This window comes from Patagioenas fasciata, chromosome 5 (genome assembly GCF_037038585.1).
Source record: "Patagioenas fasciata isolate bPatFas1 chromosome 5, bPatFas1.hap1, whole genome shotgun sequence".
Lineage (NCBI taxonomy): Eukaryota > Metazoa > Chordata > Aves > Columbiformes > Columbidae > Patagioenas > Patagioenas fasciata.
This window is the reverse complement of record NC_092524.1, coordinates 32,402,501-32,419,690: the sequence shown is the minus strand read 5'-3', so window position 1 is coordinate 32,419,690 and position 17,190 is coordinate 32,402,501. Positions and strand designations below refer to the sequence as shown.

At 43.6% G+C, this 17,190-nt stretch overlaps 1 protein-coding gene across 12 annotated transcripts in view; it reads right to left on the bottom strand.

Annotated features, from left to right (window-relative positions):
- The window catches only part of DPF3 (double PHD fingers 3), a 182,340-nt gene that overhangs the window by 103,340 nt on the left and 61,810 nt on the right, over window positions 1–17,190 (bottom strand). For all 12 annotated transcript variants that reach the window (XR_011739344.1, XR_011739345.1, XR_011739346.1 and 9 more), the window contains one exon: window positions 2,497–2,657. Coding sequence is in view for 8 of the 12 variants with exons in the window: in XM_065838152.2 (XP_065694224.1) it covers window positions 2,497–2,657 (161 nt within the window). In the remaining 4 variants the exon portion in view is untranslated. The remainder of the gene's footprint in view (window positions 1–2,496; window positions 2,658–17,190) is intronic.

The following is a 17,190-nucleotide window of genomic DNA, read 5'->3' as shown; positions in this document are numbered from 1 at the left end:
GAAGGAGGGAGTTATGTGCAGTATTGTGTGAAATTAACCCTGAACTCTTTATCATAAGATGCTGTTTTCTGACTCCTTTAACAAAGAGGACAGCAAGAAACCAGGTTAATATGCTGAGATCCTGAATCTCCTCTCTGTTTTTCAAGACCTCTGTATGTGAAAAGAGGTCCTGGAACTTTGCAATTTGTGTTTATACAGTTTTTCAGGTTAGGGATAGTAAATGGCAGTGAACACAGAACACAAGGCAGACATCAGGGTGGCTGGCAGAGAATTTTCAGAGCCCTTCGGTATGGGCATAAATGCATTGTGCACAACCTGAAAGCAGGCATGCTAGAAGGGTAGAAGGATGTTTCGACCCACCCTAATACTACTAGGAATAGATGATGCAAAGACACCCAAGGGAGCACTAAATGGGCTAATAAAAATGAAGAAAGAGAAGAGTAAAAATGAGAGAAGAAGGCTGCTTTGTATTGATTATTTTGATTCAAACTAACAAAGGCATCAGATTTGGTGGGCAATGCAGATGCAGGAGGCTTGTTTCACTTAAGCCTTTCTGTGAAGAGTGTTCCACCACTAGTCCCCACTGCAGCCCTGCAGGAGAAATGCCACTGATCCCTTTTTGCAGGATAAGCTGCCAAACAGTTCACTATCAGAAGTAAGGAAAGAAAGATTTCCACAGTGAATTTGTTCAGGGTAGTCCAGAGAGCTCACGGCTGAGAAAGGCAAAGCATTAAGACCTCTTGGTTCCTGGTGTGATAATGTAACAGTTTTATGATGATTTCTTCTGTAAGTGCAGAGACACCAATGAGACCCACACAAGACTGTCTATGTCTCTCTGTATAGCAGATGCTTTTGCCAAAACATTACGTGTGGATACAGTGGATGTATACCTGCTTATGACTGCATTCAAAAGGATAAAAATAGCAGCACCTTATTCATAACCAGATGTTACAAGAACATAAATTCCTTGGGTAAATGGATTAACAAACAAAAAAAAAGGAATGCTATCTTTGCCTAAGCATAATCTCTTAGGAATGGGGAATTTTCAGCTGAAACAAAAACCCAGCTGTGGTCATGAAGCAACCTACAAAAGAAGGGTTAGCCCAGAACCTCAGACAACTCCCAGCTTGTAAACCACATTCAGCGGTCCCAGATTACCCCAGTAGTTCTGGCAGCTGAAACATTCTCAGGGTATTTTTAACACTGGTAAAACACCTGTTGCCTCCTGCAACAGAAGTGGCTGTATTTTACTATAGAAAGATTTCTCTGATAGTACTGCAAGACAATACTAAATCTACTTTGGGTATTTTAGGAACAGGAGCTGTGCACAATCCTTCTCTCTCAAGGATCCTGGGAAAGGGAGAGGGAAAGTTTCAGCTAAGAAATCTTCAGAGGCTGCAATTGCTTTCTTAATCTGCCCCCAGTAGTGGAGGGAAATATTCCGTGTGTTATTCCCACTCCACCTCTTGCAAACTGGCCAGTGGAGTAGGTAAGAGCAGGCTGCACCTTCCCATAATTCCAGATTTAGAGTTCTGGAGTTTATTTCAGTATGGTATACAGGAACTGCATGTGTGCACATCGTGCTTCTGGTGCCTGTGCACCCTAGCCCACTCCCTACCTGGATTCTCTGGTCTACACTCACAAAACAAAAAACAAAACGATAGAAACCCAGTTTGGTGCTGTCAAAAAATCCATTCACTGAGCTATGGTGGGATGGATACTGAGCCATACTCTAGCAAAATTCTCCCTGGGGTTCAGGAGGACTTTCATCTGAGTGGCACCTCCAGTCTTCAGACTGGTGTCTGTCCTTTGCCTTTCAGACAAGGATTTCAGATGGATTTACTCTAACAAAAGAAAGACTGACTAAAGTCTACAAAGGTAACAGTGCTCTTTTCCCCTCAGCTTCACTGAGCTTTGGAACAGGCATTAGCCAAAGCTCTTTAAGGACATGTACCAACTTCTTTCTGCACCTGAGAAAACTTGCAGCTCCAGAACTGGTATCCAAGTAACTTGTCCAAAGCAGAACCAGCCAGGAGACATAGGTATTTTTCTAACCATCAGAACAACATTAATTCCAATAACTGGACTCTCCTATTCTTTACTGTGGCTTTATATCCTTCCCAATGTAATACCTTATGTTCAGCATTCATTTTAGAAACTCCCTCCTCCACCTCTCCACCCTGAAGATAATACCAGTCCTGCTTAGGCTAGGGCATTGTGTCTTCTGCTACAGACTGGGATCAATAGCATTAAAAGAGCTACAGTGATGCAGCCTTAGAAACTACCATGTCAGGCACCTCTTTGGATAGAGCGAGAATAATTAGGATGAGCTCTCTGCAGTTACTAAAGGAAATCCCCTGCAGGCACAGAGGTTTAGGCAGCTTCTCTTCTGTGTGGCCCGTAGCAGGTTTGAGCTCCTATTAATTAAACCCCATGAGGGCTCAGTGGCCAGCCTCCCATACATGCACACGCATACACAGACACAACACCACCGACCTGGTCCCCTGTGCCTCTTCTCCATCCAGATGTAGCAGTTGTTCTGAGCTACTCCAGTTTGTGAATCCAGGAAGGGAAGGCGGACGCTTCGCTCAGCGCACAGCCGAGAGTTGTAGCTGCGACAGTGCTCAATTGCTTCTTTGTAGAACTGGTCCCCGAGTCTGCCAAAAGGGACAGGGCAGAGAGTAAGAAAGATCACACCATCCCCTCTAACAAGACTAGGAAAAAGGGGACATAAGGTTGGTTTAAAAATGGACAAGCAGAAAAACTTTCCCTGAACCTATGCCAAGCTTGCTGACATGAGACACTGCCAAAGCAGATGATGCAGAAAGTGCCACTAAAAGATCCAACTCTCGGGACCTGGACACAGATCTTTCCAGTGGTAGCATAGCTACTGACTGAGCAATTGATGCAACCACGCTGGCCTGTGATCCTGGGTCAGACAACATACACACCACAGCAACCTCATTCTATTGTTTCTCTTCCCCAATAGTTTGTCCAGCCAATTCAGCAAACTAGTCATTTCAGTTCTATGTTACAGCAACTCCTGCAGTACATTTTGAGCAACCAGAAAACCAGCCAATTTTAGAACAACCTCACTCCAGCATTTCTGGTGTCAGAGAGCCCATAAGAGCACAGGACGTAGTCCTCATATTGTGTGCTTCTGCTGCATGAAAACACATCCTTTAACAACTAGAGCCATGTCTGCAATGGTCAGACTAGACATTTTGTTATAACCTTTCCAGAGTATTCCACAGTCAAGCCTGAGGCACCAACAGCAGCAGGCTACAACAGCAACCAGTAAGATCCAGCATGCCAAATGCTGCTTTCCTCTGGAGCCCAGTGAGAGGAACAGTTCTAAAGACAATGTCACTTATTTCATAAATAAATATTTGTTCAAAAATTCTGTAGAATCTTCAGCTTCCCTTGAGAAAAGTTTAAAAACTCTGCCTGCTGGAGCTTACCAGAATCCTCTCTCCAATTTCTTCTAAAAGCATCAAAGTATAACAACCCTGAGGACACAAAGCAGCTGTCATGCTGGAGCATTGCAAACCAGGTAGGCCACACTGCTGAACCTCATTCTTGATCTATCGTCAAGATGAAGTTCAGTCGTGACATGAATAGCTAGGAAAGCTACCCATTAGCAGGAAGTTCATTAGAAAATAGGAGTAGAGTGATACATAGTATAACTTGCTCTGACTTGGATATTCATTAGTGTGCAAAAAGAGCAGAGCATGCACAGCAAGGGAGCCGAAGGGATACATGCACAGAGATAAAAGAGGCTCCTTTTCCTTTTCTATTAATTGTTTTCCCTGCTACTTTTTTGTAGGCACAATTGGCGTTTTAAAAGTATAGTCTTTTTGCACACCTCTGAGTATCAAATGAGTGCAAATTGCTCTGTTTTATCACCTCTTTTCTGACTCACAACTTTTAAGTCACTCCTCAGTTGCACCTGAGGGCTTCCATGAGATCCATACTCTATTCCCCCAGGCTGTAGTTGCCCAATATCCTCTCACTGAGAGGGGCCAACAGCAGAGGCTCAGGGAAGAATATAAGAGCAGAACAAATACAGAGGGAGGTGTCTCTAGTTCCCCCTTGTCATTTCTGATCATCAGAACTTAAATTCCCCAAGTCTGAGGTTACCCAATGGTTTAACAGACCTTGATGAATCTTTCTTCCATGAATTTATCCAACCAACTCTTCAACCCACTTATCTTTTTCATACCTAAAACGTTGCGGTGCGATGAGTTCCATAGCTGAAATATAATACATGTGAAAAAGCATTTCCTTACACTTGTTTTAAGCCATATACCAATTAGTTGCAATTACAAGTCTGTAAGTCTCTCACAAAGCTTCCACTAGGTTGTTTCTCTAATGAGCAGAGGGTATCCAGCATGCCAAGCCCGTGGATGTGGAACGAGCACAGTGGCTGGATACTGGAGCCCAACCAGCTTCCTGCTGCCCTCTGCCACCCAGCTATTGCATTTCAGAGTGTCCCCAAGGGAAAGAGAGAAAGGGACAGTTCTACACAAGCAGGAGTTGCACACAGGAGTCAGTACATCCTTTGGCTGCAAAGACTTTCTAAGGGTTGTTCAGAGGTTTCACACAGCAGCCAGCGCCTGTGTGAACATTGATACCTCACAGCCCTGTCCACTACTTGATGAGCCCCAGCTCTGGGGCAGCAACCAGTGTGGGGATGGATGCTTGCAGGGACGTTTGCAGGAATGGATGTTTGCAGGGATGGACATTTGCAGGGATGTTTGTTTGCAGGGATGTTTGTTTGCAGGGATGGTGTCTGCAGGGCAGCTGAAGGAAAGAGCTCTCTGGGCTGTACCAGCGAGTGGAGGGCAGAGCTGAGGGCAGAGCCCATACAGCAGGATCCCTCTGGACACCGAATCCCCTGCAATGACCTCAAACCCCTTTTTCCATAGATAGGCTGGTGGGGAGGGAAGGGGAGCAGAGGAGAAAGGAAAAAGATAATTTGTGCTACCATACAAAGAATGTGACTAGGAAGAAATGAAAGCTTATTAAAAGCTGTAATTAAAGTTGTACACTTGTGTAATCAAAGTCAGTAACAAGGAGACTCCAGTTGATCAAAGATTAACAGCTCTTTCCACAAACACTTGAGCTTCCACAGAGCTATGTCAGATTTCCCCTATATTAAGCCAGGGATGCTCGCGAACTCCAGGGAGTTTACTGGAAGGAAGAGCACAGCTGTGTGACAACAAACTGTCACCACTGCATAGGTTGTCTCCGTGCTAAAAATTACTCCAGTCATTAAGAATATGCATACCACAAAGCATTCGTGTTAACAAAACCAACAGGTCTTAGCAACCCAGACATAGGATCTGACTGGACATGATCTCTGTTTCCGATTTCTTCTAAGACTGAAAATATCTAAATCTTAGAATGCTAAATATTTGGCTTTAAATCACACTGTTAAGTAGGTTACAAGATTAAATTTCAGATTTTTCTGAGAGAGAAAAGGGTTTTTGAGATCCTAATGGCAGAGAAGCTACCAAGTTAATGGGTCAAATTCACTCTTGACACAACCTTTTCATCTTGTTTTTTCATTACATTGATTTTAAAGGCTTTAAATCTTTTGCCTTACAGAAAAATAATTCTGGAGAAGCACTTAGCTGCCTCCATAGTTTAAGGAAGCTCGCCTTGGCTCCACTACAGTAAACATGGTCAAAAACACCATCTCCTAAGTATTCACTGGAAAGGTTGGTATTGAGATACTGGGACCTTGAGGGTTTCCCTGACTTATGTTTGGAATGGAATTTTTTAAAAGTGGCAAATAATAAAATATAGGAAAGTAAAGAAACAGTATTTCCTTATGACGATCATATCTCAGTGGAAAACTGCTTCCTTGCAATTACTTTTGGATGGTTGGTTGTTTTGTTTTACCATTAGTCTTTACTGGAGTGACTCTGACTTGTTCCTAATTTCAGGGATTTTTATTAAAGGAACTTTAAATTTAGATATTTGTTTGTTTGTTTTCAGTGCTACATATCCAAACACAGCATATTGCATCTTACGCAGGAAAACCAGAAAGTATTACCGTAATCAGAGGAAAAAAAAAAAAAAAGGAAAGTATGGTCCTGTTGTGCTCATCGCTGTGGAGTCACGGAGGCTGGACAAAGCCCAGCCCTCTCCCAGGAGCTTCACAGTGGAGCTGGAGTAAGACTGGAGAGCACATGAGCTTAAATGAAACTCAAATGGATCGGGTGAGTTTGAGCAAGCGAGATACATGAAGAGGGAAAAAAAAAAGGTGGACAACATTAATAGTAAAAAGTACATCATGTGTCACATAGATTAACTATCTGATGTTACATGCTTCATAGTTTTCCCAAGCTGTGTTGCTATGGAAGACTTACACTTCATCTCCTGAAAAAATATCTGTAGAAACTATGGGGAATTTCTGCATTATTTTTGTGAGAAGTATGTATGAGTCAGTGCTGTGCTGTGCCTGACTGTAAGGGTCAATCCTTCCCTTTGGACAGGGGAGTGAAAGGTTGCACAGACTTGTCTAGATTGATATTGACACAGAATCATCAGCATACATGTAGATTACATAGACTCTGTGGAAAAAAAAATGAAGGGGCAGACATGAACAATTGCTGGCCAAGGAAGGCAAATCATAGTGAAAGTAGCACAACTGGAAATACAGAATGAAGTTGTCAGAACACTGCAAAAAGCACACAGCCCCTCAGTGCAGGGCCACAGGTGAAATCTCATCTGCTCGGGACAGGCACAGCAGTGACACTGCTGGCACACACGCAGGCTTTGCTTTTACATTCCAGTGCAAGGACGCTAAAATAACCAAGTTCTGACTAACAAAACCTCCCTGGCTTGGTAAAGAGTAACCTATGCTTTTACAATCTTCTGCAAGTCTGCATAGGAGGGGCATATGTCCAGTAGGAGTTAGGGGCTCTTTTCTGGTGAAAAAGAGGGGGACTGCCACTAAGCAGCAGGCTCAGAGCCATGGAAGGACAGCATGAACGAGGAGTGAGTGCTCTGAAAGATGCCCCAGGCACCACCAGCCCCACAGGGAGTCACAGGCATGGGAGTGTGCTCCACGATGGAGGAACAGGCCCTGTGATTTTCATTAGGTCACTGTCCTTTTAAGTGTTAGGAAACTGAGGTTTTCTGTCCTGGAATCATGTCAGCTAAACAATAAAGTCAGTGAAGAACAACTCTGCCCTTTTCTTAGCCTTTGCATGCCTCCTATAGCTACACCATAGGATTTCTGAGCAGACCCTGCCTTACTACTTTTTGGTACAGTACCTAGTTCCATGACTCCTCTGTCTAGGCACACCTTAAACAAAACAAACAAACAAACAACAAACAAAACAAAGAAATAAAAACCCAAACCAAACAAAACAACAACAACAAACCCCAAGAACTGGCCTGACTTATAAGCCCGTAAGTTAGCAACAAGGACCAAGAGCCTGGTTCTTCACTCCAGCTGCTTCAGGATGCTTGTTTCTCTGCTGACAAAGGGTCCTGAGGGGTCCTGAAAGCAGCAGAGCAGCTCTCCATCATGACTTTTCAGCCCATCCTGCAAAGTCCCAGAGATTCAAGTGCACTACACCTTTTACAAAAGCTACAAAATGAGCAGAATCTAGCTCACCCCTCCTGCAATGCCCACCACATTTTAGGTTAGGATCCGGAGAAGGAGAGCACTCACTGAAGACATATAACCAGCCAAGCTCAACCATGATTACAGGCCCACATTTCCCCTGGAAAACTGGTATAATGAAGAACCAGTCCTCCTTAAGTGCTGCTCTGAAATTTCCACCAGATCCTCTGACTATGAATCCAGATTATCTTCAGTTCCTGAGGCCAGGCCCCTTTCTCGTCATTTCCCTCTAAAACTGTGCTCACTACATGACTAGGCAAGTAAAAAGCTGATAGCACAGAAAGAAATTACTAATCATGTAACAGAAAGTAACAGACCTTTCCTTCTGAAGTTTGCAATGATCCCCAGCCATGATCAAAAATGTGGGTCTTGCTCTCCTCAAGACCATGGAGTTTTCATTTACTATATTTTTAACCTCTAGTCTTATGTTTTAGATAATTTGGTACTGTGAGGAACACTGAGGGCGCCTGAAAAAGATATTTAAAATCAGAAATTGTTCTTCAGCAGCACTTCCATCCAGTTTCAAACTGGGTAAGATCTGAGAAGTGGTGGGAAATAAATGATGCAACGTGGCTTCAGAAGATATGCCGCAGTCTCCTTTTGGAGACGCTCATGAATGAGCCTGGAAACAGAGCACCAGTGGGGTTTCAGGCCTTCTCACAAAGATGGACAGAGACTAAGAAATCATGCAGATGCTACCTGAGCATCAGCTGCCTGTGCCACTGCAGATCAAGAGGTACAGCTTGACCCACAGCGTGTCTTGGCAAGTGCTGAGAGAACTGCACCGAGCTGGCTACACTTGTTCCTTTCCAGCAGATCCCAGGGGCCCCTGACAGGCGGTTGCTCCTCCTCTCCATGAGCCTTGACACGAAGAATGCCACAGGGCTCAATTCTTCCACCACTTCTATTTAATATCTATGCAAAACCTCCGGGGAATATGATGAAGTATATGGGCAGCAATGCCAGCTATTAGGCTGATGATATGCAGCTTTATGTATCTTTCCCCCCTCATAGAGATGGCACTCTCCCAAATCTCTGAGTGTTGAAAGCAAGGGTAGCATGGCTGGTAGAGGCTGAAGGCAGAGATAGTAGTGAGGCTGGCTGGAAGCGGGAAACATCACCATCTACGAGCTAACATGGTTTATGATTCAAGGATAGACACTAATGTGGGCAATCTAATAGACAATCATCAAAAGGGCCTTCCCCTGCCCCTCCCCCTCCAGTCAGCATAATTCTCTTTTCACGCAGTGCTCTGGCCGTGCTCATGTGGGTTTTTAACATCTGGGCTGGCCTACTATGAGTCTCTACCTTAGACTAGATAAGCAACCAAGACAGAGCCAGTTGCAAAGTGTGGTACCTACCCTATCACAAAACAAGCCAAAGAGATCAGTGGTCCCCAGCCTGTCCTCATCTCTTTTCTTCATGCACTCTGAAGCACCACTGGTTTTCAAAAAGGGCACAGTGGGCTTGAACAGCTGCTTCTCCTTTCTAGACTCAGAACAGCAGATGCAACTGGAAGCCTGTGCTTAACAGAGCCCAGCATCACCGGACTTCTGCAGCCCCTTTGGACAGCAGACCCCCAGCTACAGAGCATCTTCCCAGAAGGGATAAAGTATTCTGCTCTGTTCTTCCTCACGCTACATTGCAGGATGCTAACACAACATTCATCAAAAGATTGAAGCAAAAGGAAATATGACATGTTCAAGAGTATCAGACCACTATTAAGCCCTAAACAACGAAGGACTGGCTGGGCCCCTCCTTTGGCTGTACTCTCTGGAACTTCCAGTCTATAGGCAGCTCCTAAATGCTAAATCATGCACCTTCTGCAACTGCAGAGAGGTAGGATACTGAGACTCAACAGAAATACAGAACGGCTTTCCTGACGTTAGGTGAAGCTTAATGGATTGCTCAAAATCCCGCCACAAACTCCAAGGGCAAGCCAGAAAGTGCAGGAATGTGCAGAATCAGTTTTCTTATAAGGGTCAGTTGTGTCTGTCCCTGCCCAACATCTTCCAGTGATGGAAAGGGTGTGAACGGGAGCAAAAGCAAAACAGGATTTCCAGATGGGCTACAGAATGACTCAAACTTTCTGGGCTTTCAGTTTTTTAACATAAACTTGGCAGCTGTGTAAAGAACTACAAACACATGTCTGTCCTAGACTCTCCAAGAGCCAGAGTCCTTGAGACATCTATTTCATTTCCACACACATTGCATAATTTCACCTGATGGACAAAAAGAAGTCTGGATAACTTTCCCCAGCATGGGAATCAGAGAAAAAAAACGGCCAGCAGAACTGTTTCAGTATTAGCCAGAGCACACAAATCAGACCACAAAGCAGTATACAGCTGCAAGCAGAGACAGTGTTGCTGGAGCAGCAGTGATTGAAGTGCAAATGAAAGGAAAGGCTTGCAAAGTGAGTTAAAACCTTTCATTGGAAGAACCCATACAGCCAGGTCAAAAAAGACAAGATTTCAAGCACTTGCTCGGAAGCACTGTGCCAGGTGCATAGACTGTATGTGGTGTGAGAGATTAGGAACCATGAGAGAGCTGATGACAAGTTCCTGAGTCAGCACTGGCACAGTCCAGACATTAACAGCAGTCAAGGAGGTGTCCTGAGCTACGAGTCCAGGCTGAATCCTAGATCAGTGAAAAAGCAACGTGAGATTTTCCAGCTTCCTTCTATGAGCACCTAGCACAAGCATATCCCCTGTGTGCAGAAGGGCAAAGGAATCCCCTTTTGCCAGATATTTATCAGCAAGAATTCCCCTGTTGGGTTGGAAATCCCTACTGGCTATTTGTGGCCAGAATTGACAGGCTTCTCACTGCTTGAATCACAGTATGGTGCTGAATCATAACAGAGAACCCAGCCTCATAGAGTGAGCTAAATTCATTACTCTGGAAACAGTCTTAAACTGTAATTTAATCCTATGTGAAACTATAGGTATCATCTCATGCAAAAAATCTGTCTCTGAAGAAAAATGACAAAAGGTAGGCATAGCTTACAATTTGGGGAAAACTGATCTGATTAGCCTCATCCTCACAAGTCTTGTGAAAGTATGAGAGCTCTGCCAACATTTCCATTTAAAGAAAAGAAACAGCAGCAGAAGTTAATACTGCCAAGAAAAGAGTGGTACACCAGGGTGTTCTGCTGACAGGTCAGATCTGGCTTTCAGGGTCAAGAGCTGCTGCCATCTTTGCGCAGGAAGAAGGACCAGAGCTGCATAAGTTCCTCCTCCTGCAGCTGTGCATGGCCCCGCACAAGGCCGGTAGCAACATTCCCAGCTCTCAAAGCCAAAAAGCTGGGATCACAATGTCCATCTTACTCAGCAGTTAACATGCAGAGTTATTGGTTAGATACAACAGGTATTTGTGTATGGTAGAAGACGATGTCTGCTTAGATGAGGTATTTCAGAAGATTAATTTCTCAGTCCCATTCAAGTATCCTGGACTGTTAACAACCATGGTGATTGTGGTAACTTGTCCACTACTCTTTTTCTCCATATCCATGAAAAGATAACAGTAGCAGTTTCCATGCCACATACCAGGCTGCCTAAGGTGTTTCCATAGACAGACATTGCATACAATCTCTATTAGACTCAGCACAGTGACCAATTAGGTTAATCTCAGAGGCAGACTCCTTGGGGATATCTCAGAGCATCTACTCTTTCTCAGGTCATGGTTTCTGTTTTAAAGAGATGCAGCATCAGCCAATTAAATGAACAACAGATACAAAAGGTAATAACCTAGACCTCTTTTGTATCTGAAGACAGCTGCCAGAATTCAGCTTGGTCCTAACCTCCCCCAAAAGGTCAAAAATTCTCTCCAATTACTAAAGAAATGAACTAATGAAAACTTCAGCAACAATATTAGATTGGACATGACAACATCCAATCTATTTTTTAATATGTATTTTTTAAAAAGCGTCTGAAGCTGCTGGGGCTTGGGGTCACCAGAAGTCTGTTCAGCTTAGTGCAATCATAGCCTTAGGGGTCAGACGTAGTCAAAGACAAAATCTGCACATTCAACTCCCTCAGTCTTGATTTCCCACAGTGGACTCATCTTTTGCATTCCTACAACCAGGAGAAAGGTAGGTTAGTAAAAAAATATACCCTACCGCCTGAGCTGGCACTGGGAAGCCAGCAAACCAGGGTTCTACAAATGACTCTCCCAGGACTTGCTTTGTAATTTTCACAGTTCCTCTGCAGGACACGAGTAACACTGCACACCTCCCTAATGAATTGTGTGCGCTACTTTAGGCACTGTCTATACTAAGAGATGCTCAGATCATAACCAGACATTGTCTCCCAGCTCTAACTGTGCTGGCTAAAAGTATCACCCATCCCTTTCTACCCTCCTGCTCTTTGCTGTTTGTCTCCCTGAGCTAGCTCAGCTGAGGCCACTTGGTCTGTCATTGCCCGGAGGAGCTGAGGTCCAGATCACACACCACTTTTACCTCCAGAGGTAGTCTCCAGCACTACAGCCAGCCTGCGTCAGTCAAGCAGCACACTTGTTTGTTTGTTTGCCTGTCCACACCATCAGTGGTGACATCTGTCACTCAGTCAGCACAGCCCACCTGGCAGACACAGCAAATACAAATGGGAGGAGTTTTTCCCTACCACCACAGTTACATCGTTGGCTCAAATGACATCAGCTAAGCTGACAAGAGCATTCCTTTTGGTGTGTCTCTATGTATGTCATCTTTCATGAAGCCATGTATCTGCATCAGATCTCAGCAGGTGGGGAGATGCCAGGAAAGAGCATGTGGGTTTTGCAGAGTCCAAACCATCCAAGCCCTACAGCACCATCCTGCTCTGAATGACCTCTCTTAGCCCTCATGGAAGTTCCTAGGCTGGGATTTCCCCTGTACCTCCTGCAGTTATTTAGTAGACAAATGGACAGTTCCGTTCAATACAGATGGCAGAATTTAGAAGAGATTGAAATAAAAATGCAAGTAGAAGAGTAGTAGAAATGTGCCTAAATGGCAGGCAATGTTCCCCACCACATTGTAATTACATTAATATTTTAGGTACTTCCTGTCTTCTTACTAGAAAGAGTTAGTGAGCTCACATTTTTCTGCTGACTTGCCTCTTTTGTATGAACCATGTATCTCCTGCTGCAAAGGAAATCCCACTACAGGAAACAATCCATTTTGCTCAGATGAAATGATCACACAAGTAGCAAAGCAGAGATTTATATAGATCTAGAATAAAACCACATAATTATTAGAGTTCACTTTGCCTCCGAGGTCAGCCTTGGAAAAAAAAAATATCAGCTATAGCCAATACTTTAAAGATAAAGTTACTAATCTTGAATGGGTAGCCCTTTCAGTTCCCCAGTCACAATATGTATGACAAATAGAATACATACGTAAGAAAACACAAAAATCTACTCTACCTTGTCAATAATTATTAATCACACTAAACACTTACAATGGGAAATCATGTTTTCTGTTCTCTACAAAAGCATCTTAAACCTGGATAGTCTAGGTTATGTTTCTTTGACTTCTTATTTCTCTTCAACACACGGGAACAATCATTCTGATACTTGCATAAACCTACAGACCTCAGCAGGCATACAGCAGGGATATACTTGACTCATGCTACATAGGGGAATTCCCAAGAGGACTGTGAATTAGATTTCCTTTTTTCACCTCCTTCCCCTCCTTCTGCCCGCAAATGGAAGTAGGGCAGATTACGGGCATTCCTCTGCTGAAGTATCGTTATTACGCCTCAAAAAGGAACAGCAGAAGTTAGAAGTAAGAGGTGAAACAGATGCACTGTGTCTTCCAATACATCATCTCACAGTTCCCTCAGCATAAAGGGTGCCCTGTATTGAGAGCACACTTGAACTATCTCAAAGGTCTACACACAGGAGCACATATCATGGGAGCAGAGAAAAACATCATTGCAAATACACACATTTCTTTAACTTGCAAATACACACATTTCTTTAACTCTGAGGAGTGATGTTTCAAACACCTGTGCTGTTGTTTCTATAGATACTTATGCAGCATATAAGAGGAATTGTTTGAAAAAGTCAAGAAAAAGCACTTGCCACAACTAGCTTTCAGAAACTCATATGTCTGATGGTGGTTCCACTATACACCAACTTTTCCTGCATGTGTTTTTCTTCTGGCTTGCCTCCTGTTCTCAGCACCACCTTAACTCAAGTATCAGATTGAGGTGGTTATTACTGTAGAACAGCAAAAGCAAATAGAAAAGCCTTGTAATTCACTTACCAATTAGCAAAGCTTGCAGAAGTGTGTTGCTGCAATTATCACCGCACAATAAAGATCCTCTCTTCTGCTCAAATAACTTGTTATTTTGGCAAGTTTCACTATTCTTAAAGACTCCAGTTGTTTAACACATACCCAAATTATGCTAGGGCAGACCTCAGATCCTTCTCGGTCCTGTGTGTTCACTGAGGTCTTCAAAGGCTCGCGATGAAACCCTGCCTGTGACCAAGCATCAGGTCCCAGTTCAGCAAAGCACCTCATTGAGTGTGCAGGTCCTCTTCAATTCAAAGTTAGGCAGACACTTGAATGTTTTGCTGGACAGAAATGGCAGCTAAACAGACAGCACATGCTGCTGTGCACTTTTAGAATGAGGTCTTAGAAGCAGGTACACATGGGTAAGCCTGCTCAGGTCAGTTTATCATGTTTTTCTAGCTGGAACTAGCCAGAGCTAACACATTACTTCCATTTTCTTTCTGGGATGTAACACACTGCAGTAGTTAAAGCAGTAGGTCCCAAAAGTGTAATCTAGGGATCATGAAAGAGTCATTAATCAATCAACCAGTGGAAACAGGAGCTGGGTAGATATCATTATCTCTACATTACAGATGAGACACAGAGTTTGCATAATGAAGCCATAGAGAAAGAGAAGGCGCTTTTCTTATTTCCCAGTTTTACTCCATCTTTTCTTCTGAAATGTTTCCCAATCTTCAACACATCCTTCCCAAACTGCAATCCCACAATTCTCTTCATTCAGAACCAAAGCTGACTCAGTGCCATCCCTGAAAGCTAGCTGAAGCTCTTCTATACAAATAAAACAGTTAAAGAAATACAAGAACAACCTTTTTATGCTCTAAAAGCTACCTGAACACTGCAGTGACAGTGACAAGCAAAGACAAGGACTAAACAAGAATGTGGACATGGAACTAAACTCCATACTGAGTTTCCACTTGTCTGGACCTCAATTAGTACAGAATGGAGATGAGTATCACAGTGGTCTATACACAGGATCAGAAAAAATTGACAAGTAACTGAAGTAACTGAGGGAGTAAGCTGTCAGAGCAAGGAGAGGTTACAGAAAAAAACAGAGAAAGAGGTTAGCCCATTGCCCTGGAGTAATGGCTAGCCTTTAACACATGGCCTCTGCTCCTGTCAGTATTTCTTCTTGGACAGGTTATCTCAGGAATTTATGCTTTCCAATAATTACCTTTCAGAGGGCTCTCACTTATCTTGCAAGAGGAATCCACCAGTAACCTGACCTGCATTGCTCATGCGATCGCCATCCACCCCCTCTAACCTTTCATCCCATCTCTCACAGCAAAAGCAAGCGGTTCTTCCCAGACTTCCAGTGCTGCATCAGCAAGGGCTGGTGAAGTTGATAAAAATAAGAGTTTTAATGCTTAATGCTACACAAACATTGATGAGCTTGCAGGCAAAAGCAGTAAAATACTACCAGCAGGTTAAAATACCTCCTGTAGTAATGTTATATTATCTAGAACTGAAGGACGAATGCAGGTCTTGCAACCACCATGAGAGTAAGTTTAATTATTTTATTGCAGCAGACTTCAGAGCCAGTCAGTATTGGTTTTAATAAATTTTGGGGCTAGCAGGGCCCTCTATTTAAGCTCTTTTCTTGTTACCCTCCCAATCTACCTTTCTTCCACTGTGTGAATTGCTTTTCTTGAAATACCAGTGCCAAAGAGAAGCTTTTGCTTTTGGCATTCACTCCAGAGCCATTTCAGATGAACTCATCCATCTCTGCTAAAGTTTACGTTATCGCACTCAGTGGAGTATTATACTCCCATTCATGCTCTGATCAAGGCCCTCCTAGGTTGGCTTTCTGTGTAAGGTACTCCATTATCTCCTGTAAAAGCTGACAGGCACCGATTTATTCCCACTTCCATGGCTGGGACAGGGAGAAGGACTCTAATTTTCAGTTCTGGATGTAATAAGACATTTCTTCAGCCAGTCAGTAATCATAAGGAAATACTTCATCATGAAGTTCTGAGAAAGTATCAGGCCTGATGCAAGGAGTAAAAAGTCATATAACATGCTACATTGGACCCTGACATCAGTCCGGACATGCATGGCCAGGGCACAGGGGCCACCAAATCTCTATTGCAGAGTGGATTTGCCTCAAATGGGCTTGCAGCCACTTCTGACAGGTACCCAGAGGAATCTGTCTCTCTTTCTCCTGCACCGGCAACACAACTAACTTTGGCCTGGGAGGCTGCCTCGTTCTGGCTGAATTATTGTAAAGGAGTCACAAATTGCTTTCAGACCTGTGAGAACTTTGGACCAAGGCACACTCTCTCCTGGCATTTCCATACTCCCATCTGAACAGGACTGTACCACAAGAAAGAGTTTGATGTGGGGAGACCATAAGAGAGGAGGGCAAGAGAAAGCTGCTCTTGCCTCATTCAGCTTCAATAGGAACCCAGGCCTGGCAATGCTGCAATACAGCTCGGATTTATGTTCTCCATTTAACACAATTCATGGTGTAAACTTTTCTCTTTCTGTTTTGAAGGGGGAGGAAGAGGAGAAAAACCACATTCCAGGCATTTGGCACAACAAACTTCCCCAGCAGGGAGGGAAAAAAAGGCTCTTCACCACACAATTTAAAACAACCCATCCTTTCTGGCTCCAGTCTGTCTCAGGGGTAGATCCAAGTCTTAGCCCCCACCCATTATGCCTGAAGGTCCAAAGCACTTGACATTCAGCAGGAGAAGCCAAACAGCTCCAAGGCAATGAAAGGGACAGGAGTTGAGGAGGGATGAAAATTGAAGGATCTGCAAAATGGTCCCAGCATAAGGAGGGTATGGAAGTCTTCTGCTCCTGAGGACCATCACACACAGATGATTCATCTTGGTGTAGTTGCTACTGAGCACAAAGCAGGCAAGTAAAATATCTCCTCTGCCCTCAACTGGGGGTTCTCCATTGTGGTTAGCTTAGGAACTTCTGCTATTTGACAGCAACCTTGTTTGCTCTGTCACATGCACAACAGAATGATTAGCCCCTTTCCAAACATACACTCTCCCTTCTTTCCCCAAAGAGAACTGCAAATGATATGCACTGAATACTAAAAAAATCCCATCATCTTTGTTGAGACTTAGAAGAGAAAAACCCTTCAGAGATTCTTTCATAGTTGTTTTTGCATAACATGCACTAAACAGTTACACACTGAATCCTTCTCAGCATAAAAAGAAAGACTAGGACCATGTCACTCAGTGCAGCACAGGACATTTTCACAGAGTCAGAAAATAATCTTATGTATTATGTAGCTCAACGATGCTCAACCTGAGTTCCTTAAAACATC